General features: G+C 49.7%; 2 protein-coding genes across 3 annotated transcripts in view; one reads left to right on the forward strand and one right to left on the reverse strand.

Moving 5' to 3' along the window:
- Positions 1 to 20627, forward strand: part of LOC130263296 (chromodomain-helicase-DNA-binding protein 8-like) — a 69376-nt gene that overhangs the window by 24204 nt on the left and 24545 nt on the right. The window contains exons 15-19 of the mRNA XM_056510801.1: positions 4233 to 4376; positions 5473 to 5728; positions 7764 to 7977; positions 12246 to 12441; positions 15088 to 15255. Coding sequence (XP_056366776.1) covers positions 4233 to 4376; positions 5473 to 5728; positions 7764 to 7977; positions 12246 to 12441; positions 15088 to 15255 — 978 coding nt within the window. The remainder of the gene's footprint in view (positions 1 to 4232; positions 4377 to 5472; positions 5729 to 7763; positions 7978 to 12245; positions 12442 to 15087; positions 15256 to 20627) is intronic.
- OSGEP (O-sialoglycoprotein endopeptidase) overlaps positions 1 to 20627 on the reverse strand; it is an 88978-nt gene that overhangs the window by 14297 nt on the left and 54054 nt on the right. The window lies entirely within an intron of this gene.

Below are 20627 nucleotides of genomic sequence, written 5' to 3' on the forward strand. Positions count from 1 at the left end.
AGCTGGTCAGTGACACACCTGAGATACACCTGGGCACACCTGAGATACACCTGAGCACACCTGAGTACATACAGACATACATAGAGACACACCTGGGCACTCGCACCGGCTGAAGAACAGGCACTGCAAGCTGCTGGACAGCCTCAAACACATGGAGCTGGTCAGTGACTCACCTGGGATACACCTGGGCACACCTGAGATACACCTGGGTACATAGAGATACACATAGAGACACATAGAGACACATAGAGACACACCTGGGCACTTGCACCGGCTGAAGAACCGGCACTGCAAGCTGCTGGACAGCCTCAAACACATGGAGCTGGTCAGTGACACACCTGGGATACACCTGAGCACACCTGAGATACACCTGGGCACATAGAGACACACCTGGGTACATACAGACATACATAGAGACACACCTGGGCACTCGCACCGGCTGAAGAACCGGCACTGCAAGCTGCTGGACAGCCTCAAACACATGGAGCTGGTCAGTGACACACCTGAGATACACCTGGGCACACCTGAGATACACCTGAGCACACCTGAGATACACCTGGGCACATAGAGACACACCTGGGTACATACAGACATACATAGAGACACACCTGGGCACTCGCACCGGCTGAAGAACCGGCACTGCAAGCTGCTGGACAGCCTCAAACACATGGAGCTGGTCAGTGACACACCTGAGATACACCTGAGATACACCTGAGATACACCTGGGATACACCTGGGTACACAGGGATACACATAGAGACACACCTGGGCACTCGCACCGGCTGAAGAACCGGCACTGCAAGCTGCTGGACAGCCTCAAGCACATGGAGCTGGTCAGTGACACACCTGGGGATACACCTGGGCACACCTGAGATACACCTGGGTACACGGGGATACACATAGAGACACATAGAGACACACCTGGGCACTCGCACCGGCTGAAGAACCGGCACTGCAAGCTGCTGGACAGCCTCAAACATATGGAGCTGGTCAGTGACACACCTGAGATACACCTGAGATACACCTGAGCACACCTGAGATACACCTGAGATACACCTGGGTACATAGAGATACACATAGAGACACACCTGGGCACTCGCACCGGCTGAAGAACCGGCACTGCAAGCTGCTGGACAGCCTCAAACACATGGAGCTGGTCAGTGACACACCTGGGATACACCTGAGATACACCTGAGATACACCTGAGCACGCCTGGGTACATAGAGACACACCTGGGTACATACAGACATACATAGAGACACACCTGGGTACACAGGGATACACATAGAGACACACCTGGGCACTCGCACCGGCTGAAGAACCGGCACTGCAAGCTGCTGGACAGCCTCAAACACATGGAGCTGGTCAGTGACACACCTGAGATACACCTGGGCACACCTGAGATACACCTGAGCACACCTGAGCACACCTGAGCACACCTGGGTACATAGAGATACATATAGAGACACATAGAGACACATAGAGACACACCTGGGCACTCGCACCGGCTGAAGAACCGGCACTGCAAGCTGCTGGACAGCCTCAAACACATGGAGCTGGTCAGTGACACACCTGAGATACACCTGAGATACACCTGAGATACACCTGAGCACACCTGAGATACACCTGAGCACATAGAGACACACCTGGGTACATACAGACATACATAGAGACACACCTGGGCACTCGCACCGGCTGAAGAACCGGCACTGCAAGCTGCTGGACAGCCTCAAACACATGGAGCTGGTCAGTGACACACCTGGGGATACACCTGGGCACACCTGAGATACACCTGGGTACACGGGGATACACATAGAGACACATAGAGACACACCTGGGCACTCGCACCGGCTGAAGAACCGGCACTGCAAGCTGCTGGACAGCCTCAAGCACATGGAGCTGGTCAGTGACACACCTGGGGATACACCTGGGCACACCTGAGATACACCTGGGTACACGGGGATACACATAGAGACACATAGAGACACACCTGGGCACTCGCACCGGCTGAAGAACCGGCACTGCAAGCTGCTGGACAGCCTCAAACACATGGAGCTGGTCAGTGACTCACCTGGGGACACACCTGGGCACACCTGAGATACACCTGAGCACACCTGAGCACACCTGAGCACACCTGGGTACACTTGGGTACATACAGACATGCATAGAGACACATAGAGACACACCTGGGCACTCGCACCGGCTGAAGAACCGGCACTGCAAGCTGCTGGACAGCCTCAAACACATGGAGCTGGTCAGTGACACACCTGAGATACACCTGAGATACACCTGAGATACACCTGGGATACACCTGGGTACACACCTGGGTACATACAGACACACGTGGGCACACAGGGATACACCTGTACACGCAGGGATACACCTACAGACTCACCTGAGTACTCACCTGGATACTCACATCGGTTCAAGAATCTGTCTCACCTGCCTCACCTGCCTCACCTGCCTCACCTGCCTCACCTGTTTCTCTTGTCTTTCATCTCTCTCTCACTTGTCTTACCTGCCTCACCTGTCGCACCTGTCTCACGTGTTTCACCTGTTCATTTCTCACCTGTATCTCACCTGCAGGAGCACAAGGTGCTGCTGACAGGTACCCCCCTGCAGAACACGGTCGAGGAGCTCTTCAGCCTGTCTCACCTGTCCATGTCTCACCTGTCCATGTCTCACCTGTATTACCTGTATTACCTGTGTCTCACCTGTCTCACCTGTATCTCACCTGCAGGAGCACAAGGTGCTGCTGACAGGTACCCCCCTGCAGAACACGGTCGAGGAGCTCTTCAGCCTGTCTCACCTGTCCGTGTCTCACCTGTTCTAGCTCTCTCACCTGTATTACCTGTATTACCTGTATTACCTGTATTACCTGTGTCTCACCTGTCTCACCTGTATCTCACCTGTAGGAGCACAAGGTGCTGCTGACAGGTACCCCCCTGCAGAACACGGTGGAGGAGCTCTTCAGCCTGTCTCACCTGTCCATGTCTCACCTGTTTTACCTGTATTACCTGTTTTACCTGTATTACCTGTGTCTCAGCTGTACCTGTCTCACCTGTATCTCACCTTTAGGAGCACAAGGTGCTGCTGACAGGTACCCCCCTGCAGAACACGGTGGAGGAGCTCTTCAGCCTGTCTCACCTGTCCATGTCTCACCTGTCCATGTCTCACCTGTCCATGTCTCACCTGTTTTACCTGTTTTACCTGTGTCTCACCTGTCTCACCTGTGTCTCACCTTTAGGAGCACAAGGTGCTGCTGACAGGTACCCCCCTGCAGAACACGGTCGAGGAGCTCTTCAGCCTGTCTCACCTGTCTGTGTCTCACCTGTCCATGTCTCACCTGTTTTACCTGTATTACCTGTTTTACCTGTGTCTCACCTGTCTCACCTGTACCTGTCTCACCTTTAGGAGCACAAGGTGCTGCTGACAGGTACCCCCTGCAGAACACGGTCGAGGAGCTCTTCAGCCTGTCTCACCTGTCCATGTCTCACCTGTTTCAGTGATTTTAGCTGTTTTACCTGTCTCACCTGTACCTGTGTCACCTGTACCTGTCTCACCTGTACCTGTCTCACCTGTAGGAGCACAAGGTGCTGCTGACAGGTACCCCCCTGCAGAACACGGTCGAGGAGCTCTTCAGCCTGTCTCACCTGTCTGTGTCTCACCTGTCCATGTCTCACCTGTTTTACCTGTATTACCTGTATTACCTGTCTCACCTGTACCTGTCTCACCTGTGTCTCACCTGCAGGAGCACAAGGTGCTGCTGACAGGTACCCCCCTGCAGAACACGGTCGAGGAGCTCTTCAGCCTGTCTCACCTGTCTGTGTCTCACCTGTCCATGTCTCACCTGTTTTACCTGTATTACCTGTCTCACCTGTCTCTCACCTGTACCTGTCTCACCTGTATCTCACCTGTAGGAGCACAAGGTGCTGCTGACAGGTACCCCCTGCAGAACACGGTCGAGGAGCTCTTCAGCCTGTCTCACCTGTCCGTGTCTCACCTGTTTTACCTGTATTACCTGTTTTACCTGTGTCTCACCTGTCTCACCTGTACCTGTCTCACCTGCAGGAGCACAAGGTGCTGCTGACAGGTACCCCCCTGCAGAACACGGTCGAGGAGCTCTTCAGCCTGTCTCACCTGTCCATGTCTCACCTGTATTACCTGTATTACCTGTATTACCTGTATTACCTGTGTCTCACCTGTCTCACCTGTACCTGTCTCACCTGTAGGAGCACAAGGTGCTGCTGACAGGTACCCCCCTGCAGAACACGGTCGAGGAGCTCTTCAGCCTCCTGCACTTCCTGGAGCCGGCGCAGTTCCCGTCCGAGGCCGAGTTCCTCAAGGACTTCGGGGACCTGAAAACGGAGGAGCAGGTGAGGGGCGCACCTGGGCACACCTGGGCGCACCTGGGCACACACCTGGGCGCACCTGGAGAGAGTGAGGAACTCCAGGGAGGGACCTGGGAGGGGTTTGAGGTGATTTCCTGGTTCTTAGGAGGAATTTAGGGGTTACCTGGGCACACCTGGATGTACCTGGGACACACCTGGGCACACCTGGATGTACCTGGGACGCACCTGGGCACACCTGGGGACACCTGGATGCACCTGGGGACACCTGGAGGGGGGTGAGGGTCTCCAGGGAGGGACCTGGGAGGGGTTTGAGGTCATTTCCTGGTTGTTATAAGGAATTTAGGGGTTACCTGAGCACACCTGGATGTACCTGGGGACACACCTGGGCGCACCTGGAGAGAGTGAGGAACTCCAGGGAGGGACCTGGGAGGGGTTTGAGGTCATTTCCTTATTGTTAGAAGGAATTTAGGGGTTACCTGAGCACACCTGGATGTACCTGGGCACACCTGGGCGCACCTGGATGTACCTGGGTGCACCTGGGGACACCTGGAGGGGGGTGAGGGTCTCCAGGGAGGGACCTGGGAGGGGTTTGAGGTCATTTCCTGGTTCTTAGGAGGAATTTAGGGGTTACCTGAGCACACCTGGATGTACCTGGGACACACCTGGGCACACCTGGATGTACCTGGGACACACCTGGATGTACCTAGGACACACCTGGGCACACCTGGATGTACCTGGGCACACCTGAGTGCACCTGGAGGGGGTGAGGGTCTCCAGGGAGGGGTTTGAGGTGGATTTGTGATTCTCCCAGGTGTCTCTGGGTGCTCTCCTGCTGCCCCCAGGTGCGGCAGGTGTGCTGTTACCTGTGCTCAGGTGCGCCCAGGTGCACCGTGAGCTGTCCCCAGCCGCCCCCTCAGCCCCACCCAGGTGCTGCCAGGTACAGCTGGGTGTTCCCCAGGTACAGCTGGGTGTTCCCAGGTGTGTGTAGGTGCTCCCCAGGTGTGACAGGTGTTGTTACCTGTGCAGGTGCAGAAGCTGCAGGCCCTGCTGAAGCTGGGTGTTATCCAGGTGTTCCCCAGGTAGTCCCCAGGTGTGACAGGTGTGCTGTTCACCTGCGCAGGTGCAGAAGCTGCAGGCCCTGCTGAAGCCCATGATGCTGCGGCGGCTCAAGGAGGACGTGGAGAAGAACCTGGCGCCCAAGCAGGAGACCATCATCGAGGTGGAGCTGACCAACGCCCAGAAGCGCCTGTACCGCGCCATCCTGGAGCGCAACTTCGCCTACCTGGCCCGGGGGGCGGGGCACGGCAACGTGCCCAACCTGCTCAACACCATGATGGAGCTGCGCAAGTGCTGCAACCACCCCTACCTCATCAACGGTGAGCACCTGGGGGCACCTGGGTACACCTGGGTACACCTGGGAACACATAGAAACACACCTGGGCACACACAGACACACCTGCTCAACACCATGATGGAGCTGCGCAAGTGCTGCAACCACCCCTACCTCATCAACGGTGAGCACCTGGGCACACCTGGGCACACCTGGGAACACCTGGGAACACATAGAAACACACCTGGGTACACATAGATACACACGGACACACCTGCTCAACACCATGATGGAGCTGCGCAAGTGCTGCAACCACCCCTACCTCATCAACGGTGAGCACACCTGGGCACACCTGGGTAACCATAGATACACCTGGGGACACATAGATACACATAGAGACACATAGAGATACACCTGGGCACACCTGGATACACCTAGGTAACCATAGAGACACATAGAGATACACCTGGGCACACCTGGATAACCATAGATACACATAGAGATACATAGAGATACACCTGGGCACACCTGGGCACACACAGACACACCTGCTCAACACCATGATGGAGCTGCGCAAGTGCTGCAACCACCCCTACCTCATCAACGGTGAGCGCACCTGGGGTACACCTGGGTACACCTGGGGTACACCTGGGGACACATAGATACACATAGAGATACATAGAGATACACCTGGGCACACCTGGGCACACACGGACACACCTGCTCAACACCATGATGGAGCTGCGCAAGTGCTGCAACCACCCCTACCTCATCAACGGTGAGCGCACCTGGGCACACCTGGGGTACACCTGGGGACACATAGAGACACATAGAGACACATAGAGATACATAGAGATACACCTGGGCACACCTGGGCACACACAGACACACCTGCTCAACACCATGATGGAGCTGCGCAAGTGCTGCAACCACCCCTGTCCTGTCTCACCTGTCCTGTCTCACCTGTCCTGTCTCACCTGTTGGGTCTCACCTGTCCTGTCTCACCTGTTCTCACCTGTCCTCTCACCTGTCCTATCTCACCTGTCCTGTCTCACCCGTCTCACCTGCCCAGGTGCAGAGGAGCAGATCGTGGCCGAGCTCCGGGACTCGCTGGGGTCAATGGGGGGGTCAGTTAGAGATGGTCAGTGCTGGTCAGTGCTGGTCAGTGCTGGTCAGTGCTGGTCAGTGCTGGTTATCAGTGGTCAGTGCTGGTTTCAGTGATGCTCACCTGTCTCACCTGTCTCACCTGTCCCATCTCACCTGTCCAGGTGCAGAGGAGCAGATCGTGGCCGAGCTCCGGGAGTCCCTGGGGTCAATGGGGGGGTCAGTCAGTGCTGGTCAGTGCTGGTCAGTGCTGGTCAGTGCTGGTCAGTGCTGGTCAGTGCTGGTCAGTGATGGTCACTGATGGTCACTGATGGTTTCAGCGATGGTTTCAGTGATGCTCACCTGTCTCACCTGTCTCACCTGCCCAGGTGCAGAGGAGCAGATCGTGGCCGAGCTCCGGGACTCCCTGGGGTCAATGGGGGGGTCAGTTAGTGCTGGTCAGTGCTGGTCAGTGCTGGTCAGTGCTGGTCAGTGCTGGTCAGTGCTGGTCAGAGATGGTCACTGATGGTTTCAGCGATGGTTTCAGTGATGCTCACCTGTCTCACCTGTCCCACCTGTCCATGCAGGTGCAGAGGAGCAGATCGTGGCCGAGCTCCGGGAGTCCCTGGGGTCACTGGGGGGGTCAGTCAGTGCTGGTCAGTGCTGGTCAGTGCTGGTCAGTGCTGGTCAGTGCTGGTCATTGATGGTCAGTGCTGGTCAGTGCTGGTCAGTGCTGGTCAGTGCTGGTCAGTGCTGGTCAGTGCTGATTACCAGTGGTCAGGAATGGTTTCAGTGATGCTCACCTGTCTCACCTGCCCAGGTGCAGAGGAGCAGATCGTGGCCGAGCTCCGGGAGTCCCTGGGGTCAATGGGGGGGTCAGTCAGTGCTGGTCAGTGCTGGTCAGTGCTGGTCAGTGCTGGTCAGTGCTGGTCAGTGCTGGTTACCAGTGGTCAGGAATGGTTTCAGTGGTGCTCACCTGTCCCGTCTCACCTGCCCAGGTGCAGAGGAGCAGATCGTGGCCGAGCTCCGGGAGTCCCTGGGGTCCCCCCCGCCCCCCGACCTGGCTCTCCAGGCCCTGGTGCGCTCGGCGGGGAAGTTGGTGCTGCTGGACAAGCTGCTGCCCCGGCTGCGCGCCGGCGGCCACAAGGTGCTGGTGTTCTCCCAGATGGTGAGGTGCCTGGACATCCTGGAGGATTACCTGATACAGAAACGGTGGGTTTGGGGGGGAAACGGGGAAAAAATAAAAAAAAAATGGGGAGAAACGGGGAAAAAATGGGAAAAAACGGTGAAAAAATGGGGAAAAATGAGAGGAAATGGGGAAAAAACTGGGGAAAAAATGGGAAAAAAAAGAGAGAAAATGGGGAAAAAGCAGGGACATCCTGCAGGATTACCTGATACAGAAACGGTGGGTTTGGGGGGGAAAATAAAAAAAAATGGGGAGAAATGGTGAAAAAATGGGAAAAAATGGTGAAAAAATGGGAAAAAACGGTGGGAAAATGACGAAAAACGGGGAAAAAATGGGGAAAAAATGCAAAAAAAAAAGGGAAAAAATCAGGGACATTCTGGAGGATTACCTGATCCAGAAACGGTGGGTCTGGGGGGGAAAATAAAAAAAAATGGGAGAAATGGTGAAAAAATGGGAAAAAACGGTGAAAAAATGGGAAAAAACAGTGAAAAAATGGGGAAGAACGGCAGAAAAATGAGAGAAAACGGGGGAAAAATGATTAAAAAATGAGAGAAAATGGGGAAACAGCAGGGACATCCTGGAGGATTACCTGATACAGAAACGGTGGGTTCTGGGGGGGAAAATAAAAAAAAAATGGGGAGAAACGGTGAAAAAATGGGAAAAAACGGTGAAAAAATGATGAAAAACGGTGGGAAAATGATTAAAAAATGGTTAAAAAATGAGAAAAAATGGAGAAAAATCAGGGACATCCTGGAGGACTACCTGATACAGAAACGGTGGGTCTGGGGGGGAAAATAAAAAAAAATGGGGAGAAACGGGGAAAAAATGAGAGAAAACGGTGAAAAAATGGGAAAAAACAGTGAAAAAATGGGGAAGAACGGCAGAAAAATGATTAAAAAATAAGAGAAAATGGGGAAACAGCAGGGACATCCTGGAGGATTACCTGATACAGAAACGGTGGGTTTGGGGGGGAAAATAAAAAAAAATGGGGAGAAACGGTGAAAAAATGGGAAAAGACGGTGGAAAAATGGGGAAAAAATGATAAAAAATGGAGAAAAAATGGGAAAAAAATGAGAGAAAATGGGGAAAAATCAGGGACATCCTGGAGGATTACCTGATACAGAAATGGTGGCTCTGGGGGGGAAAATAAAAATAAATGGGGAGAAATGGTGAAAAAATGGGAAAAAATGGTGAAAAAATGGGAAAAAACGGTGGAAAAATGAGAAAAAATGGGGAAAAAATGGTGAAAAAAATTAAAAATAAGAGAAAAAAAAAGGAAAAAATGCAAAAAAAAAAAAAAGAGAAAAAATCAGGGACATCCTGGAGGATTATCTCATCAAGAAGTGGTGGGTTTTGGGGTGAAAAATGGGGATTTGGGGAAAAAATGGAGAGAAACAGCAAAAAAAATGGGAAAAAACGGTGAAGAAATGAGAGAAAATGGGGAAAAATGGGAAAAAATGAGAAAAAAATGATGAAAAAATGAGAGAAAATGGGGAAAAAATGATGAAAAAATGGGAGAAAATGGGGGAAAATGGGGAAAAAAAATGAGAAAAAAATGATGAAAAAATGAGAGAAAATGGGGAAAAAATGAGAAAAAAATGATGAAAAAATGAGAGAAATTGGGGAAAAATGGGGAAAAATGAGAAAAAAATGAGAGAAAACGGGGAAAAATGGGAAAAAAATGAGAAAAAAATGATGAAAAAATGAGAGAAAATGGGGAAAAAAATGATGAAAAAATGGGAGAAAATGGGGGAAAATGGGGAAAAAAATGAGAAAAAAATGATGAAAAAATGGGAGGAAATGGGGAAAAAATGAGAAAAAAATGATGAAAAAATGAGAGAAAATAGGGAAAAATGAGAAAAAAATGATGTAAAAAATGAGAGGAAATGGGGAAAAAATGAGAAAAAAAGGAGAGAAAATGGGGGAAAAAATGAGAAAAAAATGATGAAAAAATGAGAGAAAATGGGGAAAAAATGAGAAAAAAATGATGAAAAAATGAGAGAAAATGGGGAAAAAAATGATAAAAAAATGATGAAAAAATGAGAGAAAATGGGGGGGAAAATGAGAAAAAAATGGGGAAAAAATGAGAAAAAATGGGGAAAAATCAGAGACATCCTGGAGAATTATTTCATCCAGAAATGGTGGGTTTGGGGGGAAAAATGGGGATTTTGGGAAAAACAAAAAAAAATGGGCAGAAATGGGGAAAAAATGAGGAAAAAAATGATGAAAAAAATGAGAGAAAATGGGGGAAAAAATGAGAAAAAAGTGATGAAAAAATGAGAGAAAAACAGAGAAAAAATGTTATTTTGGGAAAAAAAAAAAAAAACCAGGAAAAATAGAGAAAAATAAAAAAAAAAATCAGTAAAAAAGGAGAATAGAACAGGGAGCTCTGGAGGAGATTTTTGGGTGCAAACCTGGGGATTTTTGGGTTAAATTTGTGAATTTTTGGGGTTAAATTTGTGAATTTTTGGGGTTAAATTTGTGAATTTTTTGGGGTTAAATTTGTGGATTTTGGGGTTAAATTTATGGATTTTTGGGGTTAAATTTGTGGATTTTGGGGTCAAATTTGTGGATTTTTGGGGTTAAATTTGTGGATTTTTGGGGTCAAATTTGTGAACTTTTTGGGGTTAAATTCCTGGGATTTTTGGGGTTAAATTTGTGGATTTTTGGGGTTAAATTTGTGGATTTTGGGGTTAAATTTGTGAATTTTTTGGGGTTAAATTTGTGAATTTTTTGGGGTTAAATTCCTGGGGTTTTAGGGTTAAATTTGTGAATTTTTTGGGGTTAAATTTGTGAATTTTTTGGGGTTAAATTTGTGGATTTTGGGGTTAAATTTGTGAATTTTTGGGGTTAAATTTGTGGATTTTTTGGGGTTAAATGATTTTTTGGGGTTAAATTTGTGGATTTTTGGGGTTAAATTTGTGGATATTTTGGGGTTAAATTTGTGAATTTTTTGGGGTTAAATTTGTGGATTTTTTGGGGTTAAGTTTGTGAATTTTGGGGTTAAATTTGTGAATTTTTTGGGGTTAAATTCGTGAACTTTTTGGGGTTAAATTCCTGGGATTTTGGGGTTAAATTTGTGGATTTTTGGGTGTAAATTTTTGATTTTTGGCTGTAGATTTTGGAATATTTGGGTTTTTAGGTACCTCATATGAGAGAATTGATGAGAGGATCAGGGGTAACCTGAGCCAGGAAACCATTGATCCCTTTGGGGATTTTAGGGTTAAATCCTGGGATTTTGGGACCAAACCTGTGGATTTTTGGCTGTAAATTTTTAATTTTTGGGTGTAAATTTTGGAATATTTTTTATTCTAGGTACCCCTATGAGAGGATCGATGGCAGGGTCAGGGGGAACCTGCGCCAGGGAACCATTGACTGCTCTGGGGATTTTAGGGTTAAACCCTGGGATTTTGGAGTTAAATTTGTGAATTTTTTGGGGTTAAATTTGTGGATTTTAGGGTTAAGTTTGTGAATTTTTTGGGGTCAAGTTTGTGGATTTTAGGGTTAAGTTTGTGAATTTTTTGGGGTTAAATTTGTGGATTTTAGGGTTAAGTTTGTGAATTTTTTGGGGTTAAATTTGTGAATTTTTGGCTGTAAATTTTGGAATATTTGGGTTTTTAGGTTCCTCACATGAGGGAATTGATGGCAGGGTCAGGGGGAACCTGTGCCAGGGAACCATCGATCGCTCTGGGGATTTTAGGGTTAAATCCTGGGATTTTGGAGTTAAATTTGTGGATTTTTGGGTGTAAATTTTTGATTTTTGGCTGCAAATTTTGGATATTTTGGGTTTTTAGGTACCTCATATGAGGGAATTGATGGCAGGGTCAGGGGGAACCTGTGCCAGGGAACCATTGATCCCTTTGGGGATTTTAGGGTTAAATTTGTAGATTTTTGGGGTTAAATTTGTGGATTTTTTGGGGTTAAATTTTTGATTTTTGGGTGTAAATTTTGGAATATTTTGTATTTTAGGTACCCCTACGAGAGGATTGATGGCAGGGTCCGGGGAAACCTGAGCCAGGCCGCCATCGATCGCTCTGGGGATTTTGGGGTTAAATTTGTGGATTTTTAGCTGTAAATTTTGGGATTTTTGGGTATAAATTTTGGGATATTTTCTATTTTAGGTACCCCTATGAAAGGATTGATGGCAGGGTCAGGGGGAACCTGCGCCAGGCCGCCATCGATCGCTCTGGGGATTTTGGGGTTAAATTTGTGGATTTTTTGGTGCAAACCTGGGGATTTTTGGCTGTAAATTTTTAATTTTTGGGTGTAAATTTTGGAATATTTTCTATTCTAGGTACCCATACGAGAGGATTGATGGCAGGGTCAGGGGGAACCTGCGCCAGGCCGCCATCGATCGCTTCAGCCGGCCGGACTCGGACCGGTTCGTGTTCCTGCTGTGCACCCGGGCGGGGGGTCTGGGCATCAACCTGACTGCAGCCGACACCTGCATCATCTTCGACTCGGATTGGAACCCCCAGAACGACCTACAGGTGAGATTTGGGGTCACTGGGACCCCCAGAATGATCTACAGGTGAGATTTGGGGTCACTGGGGCAGGTTTGGGGTCACTGGGGCAGCCTGGGCATCAACCTGACTGCAGCCGACACCTGCATCATCTTCGACTCGGATTGGAACCCCCAGAACGATCTACAGGTGAGATTTGGGGTCACTGGGACCCCCAGAATGATCTACAGGTGAGATTTGGGGTCACTGGGGCAGGTTTGGGGTCACTGGGGCAGCCTGGGCATCAACCTGACTGCAGCCGACACCTGCATCATCTTTGATTCTGATTGGAACCCCCAGAACGACCTACAGGTGAGATTTGGGGGGTTTGGGGTCACTGGGGTCACTGGGGCAGCCTGGGCATCAACCTGACTGCAGCCGACACCTGCATCATCTTCGACTCGGATTGGAACCCCCAGAACGATCTACAGGTGAGATTTGGGGGGTTTGGGGTCAGGAATTGGGGTTTGGGGTCACTGGGGTCACTGGGGCAGGTTTGGGGTCACTGGGGCAGTCTGGGCATCAACCTGACTGCAGCCGACACCTGCATCATCTTCGACTCGGATTGGAACCCCCAAAACGACCTGCAGGTGAGATTTGGGGTCACTGGGACCCCCAAAATGATCTACAGGTGAGATTTGGGGTCACTGGGACCCCCAAAATGACCTGCAGGTGAGATTTGGGGGGTTTGGGATCAGGGATTGGGGTCACTGGGGTCACTGGGGCAGCCTGGGCATCAACCTGACTGCAGCCGACACCTGCATCATCTTCGACTCTGATTGGAACCCCCAAAATGATCCACAGGTGAGATTTGGGGTCACTGGGACCCCCAAAACGACCTACAGGTGAGATTTGGGGGGGTTTGGGGTCACTGGGGTCACTGGGGCAGCCTGGGCATCAACCTGACTGCAGCCGACACCTGCATCATCTTTGATTCTGATTGGAACCCCCAGAATGATCTACAGGTGAGATTTGGGGTCTCTGGGGTCAGGGATTGGGGTTTGGGGTCACTGGGGCAGGTTTGGGGTCACTGGAACCTCCAGAATGATCTACAGGTAAAATTTGGGGGGTTTGGGGTCACTCAGCGGGGTTTGGGGATGGGATTTTGGGGTCCCAGGGCAGGATTTTGGGTCCCAGGACGGATTTTGAGGTTTCAGGGCAGGATTTGGGGTTTCAGGATGGGATTTTGGGGTCCCAGGATGGGATTTTTGGGGTTCCAGGGCAGGATTTGGGGTTCCAGAACGGAATTTTGGAGTTCCAAGATGGGATTTTGGGGTTCCAGGATGAATTTTTGGGGTTCCAGGATGGGATTTTGGGGTCCCAGGATGAGATTTGGGGTCCCAGGATGGATTTTGAGGTTTCAGGGCAGGATTTGGGATTTCAGGATGGGATTTTGGGGTTCCAGAACGAAATTTTGGGGTCCCAGGATGAGATTTGGGGTCCCAGGATGGGATTTTGGGGTTCCCGAACGGAATTTTGGGGTCCCAGGATGAGATTTGGGGTCCCAGGATGGGATCTTGGGGTTCCAGGGCAGGATTTGGGGTTCCAGGATGGAATTTGGGGTTCCAGGACAGGATTTGGGGTCCCAGGATGAGTTTTTGGGGTTCCAGGATGAGTTTTTGGGGTTCCAGGATGGGATTTGGGATTCCAGGATGGGATTTGGGGTCCCTGGTTGGAATTTTGGGATTTTGGGATTAAATTTTTTGGGATTTTTTTGTTTTTTGCAGGCCCAGGCTCGGTGCCACCGCATCGGGCAGAGCAAGGCGGTGACAGGACGGGAATTTGGGGTTCCTAAATTGGATTTTGGGATTTTGGGATGGGATTTTGGGATTTTGGGATTAAATTTTTTGGGATTTTTTTGTTTTTTCCAGGCCCAGGCTCGGTGCCACCGCATCGGGCAGAGCAAGGCGGTGACAGGACGGGAATTTGGGGTTCCTAAATTGGAATTTGGGATTTTGGGATTGGTTTTTGGGATTCTGGGATTAAATTTTTTGGTTTTTTTGGTTTTTTTTGCAGGCCCAGGCTCGGTGCCACCGCATCGGGCAGAGCAAGGCGGTGACAGGACGGGATTTTGGGGTTCCTAAATTGGATTTTGGGATTTTGGGATGGGAATTTTGGATTTTGGGATGGGAATTTTGGATTTTGGGATTAAATTTTTTTGGGTTTTTGGTTTTTTTCCAGGCCCAGGCTCGGTGCCACCGCATCGGGCAGAGCAAGGCGGTGACAGGACGGGATTTTGGGGTTCCTAAATTGGATTTTGGGGTTCCTAGATTGGATTTTGGGGGTTTGGGATGGGAATTTTGGATTTTGGGATTAAATATTTTTGGGTTTTTTTGTCTCTCCCCCAGGTCCAGGCTCGGTGCCACCGCATCGGGCAGAGCAAGGCGGTGACAGGACGGGAATTTGGGGTCAAAGATTGGGATTTTGGGGTTCCTAAATTGGATTTTGGGATTTTGGGATTAAATTTTTTGGGTTTTTGGTTTTTTTGCAGGCCCAGGCTCGGTGCCACCGCATCGGGCAGAGCAAGGCGGTGACAGGACGGGAATTTGGGGCTCCTAAATTGGATTTTGGGATTTTGGGATGGGAATTTTGGATTTTGGGATTAAATTTTTTGGGTTTTTGTCTCTCCCCCAGGCCCAGGCTCGGTGCCACCGCATCGGGCAGAGCAAGGCCGTCAAGGTTTACAGACTGATCACCCGGAACTCGTACGAGAGGGAAATGTTCGACAAGGCGAGCCTGAAACTGGGGCTGGACAAAGCCGTGCTGCAGTCCATGTCCGGCCGGGACGGGGGCATGGCCGGGGTCAGTGGGGATGGACAGATGGACAGAGGGACACTGGGATGGACAGACTGACACTGGGATGGACACTGGGATGGACAGAGGGACACTGGGATGGACAGACGGACACTGGGATGGACACTGGCTGAAACTGGGGCTGGACAAAGCCGTGCTGCAGTCCATGTCCGGCCGGGACGGGGGCATGGCCGGGGTCAGTGGGACAGACGGACACTGGGATGGACAGACGGACACTGGGATGGACACTGGGATGGACACTGGGATGGACAGATGGACACTGGGATGGACACTGGATGGACAGATGGACATTGAGTGGACAAATGGACACTGGGATGGACAGACGGACACTGGGATGGACACTGGGATGGACAGACGGACACTGGGATGGACACTGGGATGGACAGACGGACACTGGGATGGACAGACGGACACTGGGATGGACACTGGGATGGACAGACGGACACTGGGATGGACACTGGGATGGACAGAGGGACACTGGGATGGACACTGGGATGGACAGACTGACACTGGGATGGACAGATGGACACTGGGATGGACACTGGGATGGACACTGGCTGAAACTGGGGCTGGACAAAGCCGTGCTGCAGTCCATGTCCGGCCGGGACGGGGGCATGGCCGGGGTCAGTGGGGATGGACAGATGGACAGATGGACAGAGGGACACTGGGATGGACAGATGGACAGATGGACACTGGGATGGACAGTGGCTGAAACTGGGGCTGGACAAAGCCGTGCTGCAGTCCATGTCCGGCCGGGACGGGGGCATGGCCGGGGTCAGTGGGACAGACGGACAGAGGGACAGATGGACACTGGGATGGACACTGGGATGGACAGACGGACACTGGGATGGACAGATGGACAGTGGCTGAAACTGGGGCTGGACAAAGCCGTGCTGCAGTCCATGTCCGGCCGGGACGGGGGCATGGCCGGGGTCAGTGGGACAGACGGACAGAGGGACAGATGGACACTGGGATGGACACTGGGATGGACAGACGGACACTGGGATGGACAGATGGACAGTGGCTGAAACTGGGGCTGGACAAAGCCGTGCTGCAGTCCATGTCCGGCCGGGATGGGGGCATGGCCGGGGTCAGTGGGACAGACGGACAGACGGACAGATGGACACTGGGATGGACACTGGGATGGACAGACGGACACTGGGATGGACACGGGGATGGACACTGGGATGGACAGACGGACACTGGGATGGACAGACGGACACTGGGATGGACACTGGGATGGACACTGGGATGGACACTGGGATGGACAGACGGACACTGGGATGGACACGGGGATGGACACTGGGATGGACAGACGGACACTGGGATGGACAGACTGACACTGGGATGGACAGATGGACACTGGGATGGACACAGAGATTTTGGGTTCCAGATCCAGCAGTTCTCCAAGAAGGAGATGGAGCACAGTTCTGTTTCTCAGTTGGGTTTTGGGGGTTCCAGGTGGGATTTTTGGGGTTCCAGATCAGGTTTTTGGGGGGGTTCCAGATCATGTTTTTTTTCGGGGTTCCAGATCAGGTATTTTTGGTGTTCCAGATCAGATTTTTTTGGGGGGTTCCAGATCAGATTTTTTTGGGTTCCAGATCAGGTTTCTTGGGGTTCCAGATCAGGTTTTTTTGGGGTTCCAGATCGGTTTTTTTTTGGGGTTCCAGAGCAGGTTTCTTTTGGTTCCAGATCAGATTTTTTTTTTTTTTTGGTGTTCCAGATGATGTTTTGGGGTTCCAGAGCAGTTTTTTTTTTTTTGGGGGGGTTCCAGATCAGGTTTGGTTTTTTTGGTTCCAGATCAGATTGTTTTGGGGTTCCAGATCAGGTTTTTTTGGGGTTCCAGATCAGGTTTTTTGGGGGTTCCAGATCAGATTTTTTTGGGGGGGTTCCAGATCAGGGTTTTTTGTGTTCCAGATCAGGGTTTTTTTGGGGGTTCCAGATCAGATTTTTTTGGGATCTAGATCAGGTACTTTGTGGTTCCAGATCAGATTTTTGGGGGGGTTCCAGATCAGGTTTTTGGGGTTCCAGATCCAGCAGATCTCCAAGAAGGAGATCGAGCACAGTTCTGTTTCTCAGTTGGGTTTTGAGGTCCCAGGTTGGGTTCCAGGTGGGATTTTTGGGGTTCCAGATCAGGGTCTTTTGGGTTCCAAACCAGGTTTTTTTGGGTTCCAGATCAGGGTTTTTTTGGGGGGGGGGGTTCCAGATCAGGGTTTTTTTGGGGGGTTCCAGATCAGATTTTTTGGGATCTAGATCAGGTTCTTTGTGGTTCCAGATCAGATTTTTCGGGGTTCCAGATCAGGTATTTTTGGTGTTCCAGATCAGATTTTTTTGGGGGGGTTCCAGATCAGAATTTTTTGGGTTCCAGATCAGGTTTCTTGGGGTTCCAGATCAGGTTTTTTTTGGGGTTCCAGATCAGTTTTTTTGGGGTTCCAGAGCAGGTTTCTTTTGGTTCCAGATCAGATTTTTTTTTTGGTGTTCCAGATGATGTTTTGGGGTTCCAGAGCAGTTTTTTTTTTTTTTTTGGGGGGGGGTTCCAGATCAGGTTTTTGGGGGGTTCCAGATCACTTTTTTTGGGGTTCCAGATCAGGTTTTTGGGTTCCAGATCCAGCAGATCTCCAAGAAGGAGGTCGAGCACAGTTCTGTTTCTCAGTTGGGTTTTGAGGTCGCAGGTTGGGTTCCAGATCAGATTTTGGGGTTCCAAACCAGGTTTTTTTGGGTTCCAGATCAGGTTTTTTGTGGGTTCCAGATCAGATTTTTTGGGGGGGTTCCAGATCAGATTTTTTGGGATCTAGATCAGGTACTTTGTGGTTCCAGATCAGATTTTTGGGGGGGTTCCAGATCAGGTTTTTGGGGTTCCAGATCCAGCAGTTCTCCAAGAAGGAGATCGAGGACAGTTCTGTTTCTCAGTTGGGTTTTGAGGTCCCAGGTTGGGTTCCAGGTGGGATTTTTGGGGTTCCAGATCAGGGTCTTTTGGGTTCCAAACCAGGTTTTTTTGGGTTCCAGATCAGGTTTTTTGTGGGTTCCAGATCAGATTTTTTGGGGGGGTTCCAGATCAGGTTTTTGTGTTCCAGATCAGGTTTTTTTTTTGGGGGGGTTCCAGATCAGGGTTTTTTTGGGGGGTTCCAGATCAGATTTTTGGGGGTTCCAGATCAGGTTTTTGGGGTTCCAGATCCAGCAGTTCTCCAAGAAAGAGATTGAGCACAGTTCTGTTTCTCAGTTGGGTTTTGGGGGTTCCAGGTTGGGTTCCAGGTGGGATTTTTGGGGTTCCAGATCACATTTTTTTTTTTGGTGTTCCAGATCATGTTTTGGGGTTCCACTCTAGTGTTTTTTTTTTTTTTTGGTTCTAGATCAGATTTTTTTGGGCGGGTTCCAGATCATGTTTTTTTGGGGTTCCAGATCAGGTTTTTTTTTGGGTTCCAGATCAGGTTTTTTTAGGGGTTCCAGATCAGAGGTTTTTTTTTGGGGGGGTTCCAGATCAGGTTTTTTTCGGGGTTCCAGATCAGGTTTTGGGGTTCCAGATCAGATTTTTTTGGGGGGGTTCCAGATCAGGTTTTTTTGGGTTCCAGATCAGATTTTTTTGGGTTCCAGATCAGGTTTTTTGGGGTTCCAGATCAGGTTTTTTTTGGGGTTCCAGATCCAGCAGTTCTCCAAGAAGGAGGTCGAGCACAGTTCTGTTTCTCAGTTGGGTTTTGAGGTCCCAGGTTGGGTTCCAGGTGGGATTTTTGGGGTTCCAGATCACATTTTGGGGTTCCAGATGTGTTTTTTTGGGGGTTCCAGATCAGGTTTTTTTGGGGTTCCAGGTCAGGTTTTTTTGGGGTTCCAGGTCAGGTTTTTTTGGGGTTCCAGATCAGGTTTTTAGGGTTCCAGATTAGTTTTTTTTTTTCTTTTGTTCCAGATCAGGTTTTTTTGTGTTCCAGAGCAGGTTTTTTGGGGGTTCCAGATCAGATTTTTTTTTTGGGGTTCCAGATCAGGTTTTTTTGGGGGGGCTCCAGATCAGGTTTTTTTGGGGTTCCAGATCCAGCAGTTCTCCAAGAAAGAGATCGAGCACAGTTCTTTTTCTCAGTTGGGTTTTGGGTTCCCAGATCAGATTTTTGGGGTTCCAGATCAGGTTTTTTTTTTGTGGGTTCCAGATCAGGTTTTTTTGGGGGTTCCAGATCAGATTTTTGGGGGTTCCAGATCAGGGTTTTTTTTTTGGGGTTCCAGATCAGATTTTTGGGGGTTCCAGATCAGGGTTTTTTTTTTGGGGTTCCAGATCAGATTTTTGGGGGTTCCAGATCAGGGTTTTTTTTTTGGGGTTCCAGATCAGATTTTTGGGGGTTCCAGATCAGGTTTTTTTTTTGGGGGGGTTCCAGATCAGGGTTTTTTTGGGGGGTTCCAGATCAGATTTTTTGGTATCTACATCAGGTTCTTTGTGGTTCCAGATCAGATTTTTGGGGGTTCCAGATCAGGTTTTTGGGGTTCCAGATCCAGCAGTTCTCCAAGAAAGAGATGGAGCACAGTTCTGTTTCTCAGTTGGGTTTTGGGGGTTCCAGGTTGGGTTCCAGGTGGGATTTTTGGGGTTCCAGATCACATTTTTTTTTTTGGTGTTCCAGATCATGTTTTGGGGTTCCACTCTAGTGTTTTTTTTTTTTTTTGGTTCTAGATCAGATTTTTTTGGGCGGGTTCCAGATCATGTTTTTTTGGGGTTCCAGATCAGGTTTTTTTTTGGGTTCCAGATCAGGTTTTTTTAGGGGTTCCAGATCAGAGGTTTTTTTTTGGGGGGGTTCCAGATCAGGTTTTTTTCGGGGTTCCAGATCAGGTTTTGGGGTTCCAGATCAGATTTTTTTGGGGGGGTTCCAGATCAGGTTTTTTTGGGTTCCAGATCAGATTTTTTTGGGTTCCAGATCAGGTTTTTTGGGGTTCCAGATCAGGTTTTTTTTGGGGTTCCAGATCCAGCAGTTCTCCAAGAAGGAGGTCGAGCACAGTTCTGTTTCTCAGTTGGGTTTTGAGGTCCCAGGTTGGGTTCCAGGTGGGATTTTTGGGGTTCCAGATCACATTTTGGGGTTCCAGATGTGTTTTTTTGGGGGTTCCAGATCAGGTTTTTTTGGGGTTCCAGGTCAGGTTTTTTTGGGGTTCCAGGTCAGGTTTTTTTGGGGTTCCAGATCAGGTTTTTAGGGTTCCAGATTAGTTTTTTTTTTTCTTTTGTTCCAGATCAGGTTTTTTTGTGTTCCAGAGCAGGTTTTTTGGGGGTTCCAGATCAGATTTTTTTTTTGGGGTTCCAGATCAGGTTTTTTTGGGGGGGCTCCAGATCAGGTTTTTTTGGGGTTCCAGATCCAGCAGTTCTCCAAGAAAGAGATCGAGCACAGTTCTTTTTCTCA

Source organism: Oenanthe melanoleuca, chromosome 25, assembly GCF_029582105.1.
Source record: "Oenanthe melanoleuca isolate GR-GAL-2019-014 chromosome 25, OMel1.0, whole genome shotgun sequence".
Classification (NCBI taxonomy): Eukaryota; Metazoa; Chordata; class Aves; order Passeriformes; family Muscicapidae; genus Oenanthe; species Oenanthe melanoleuca.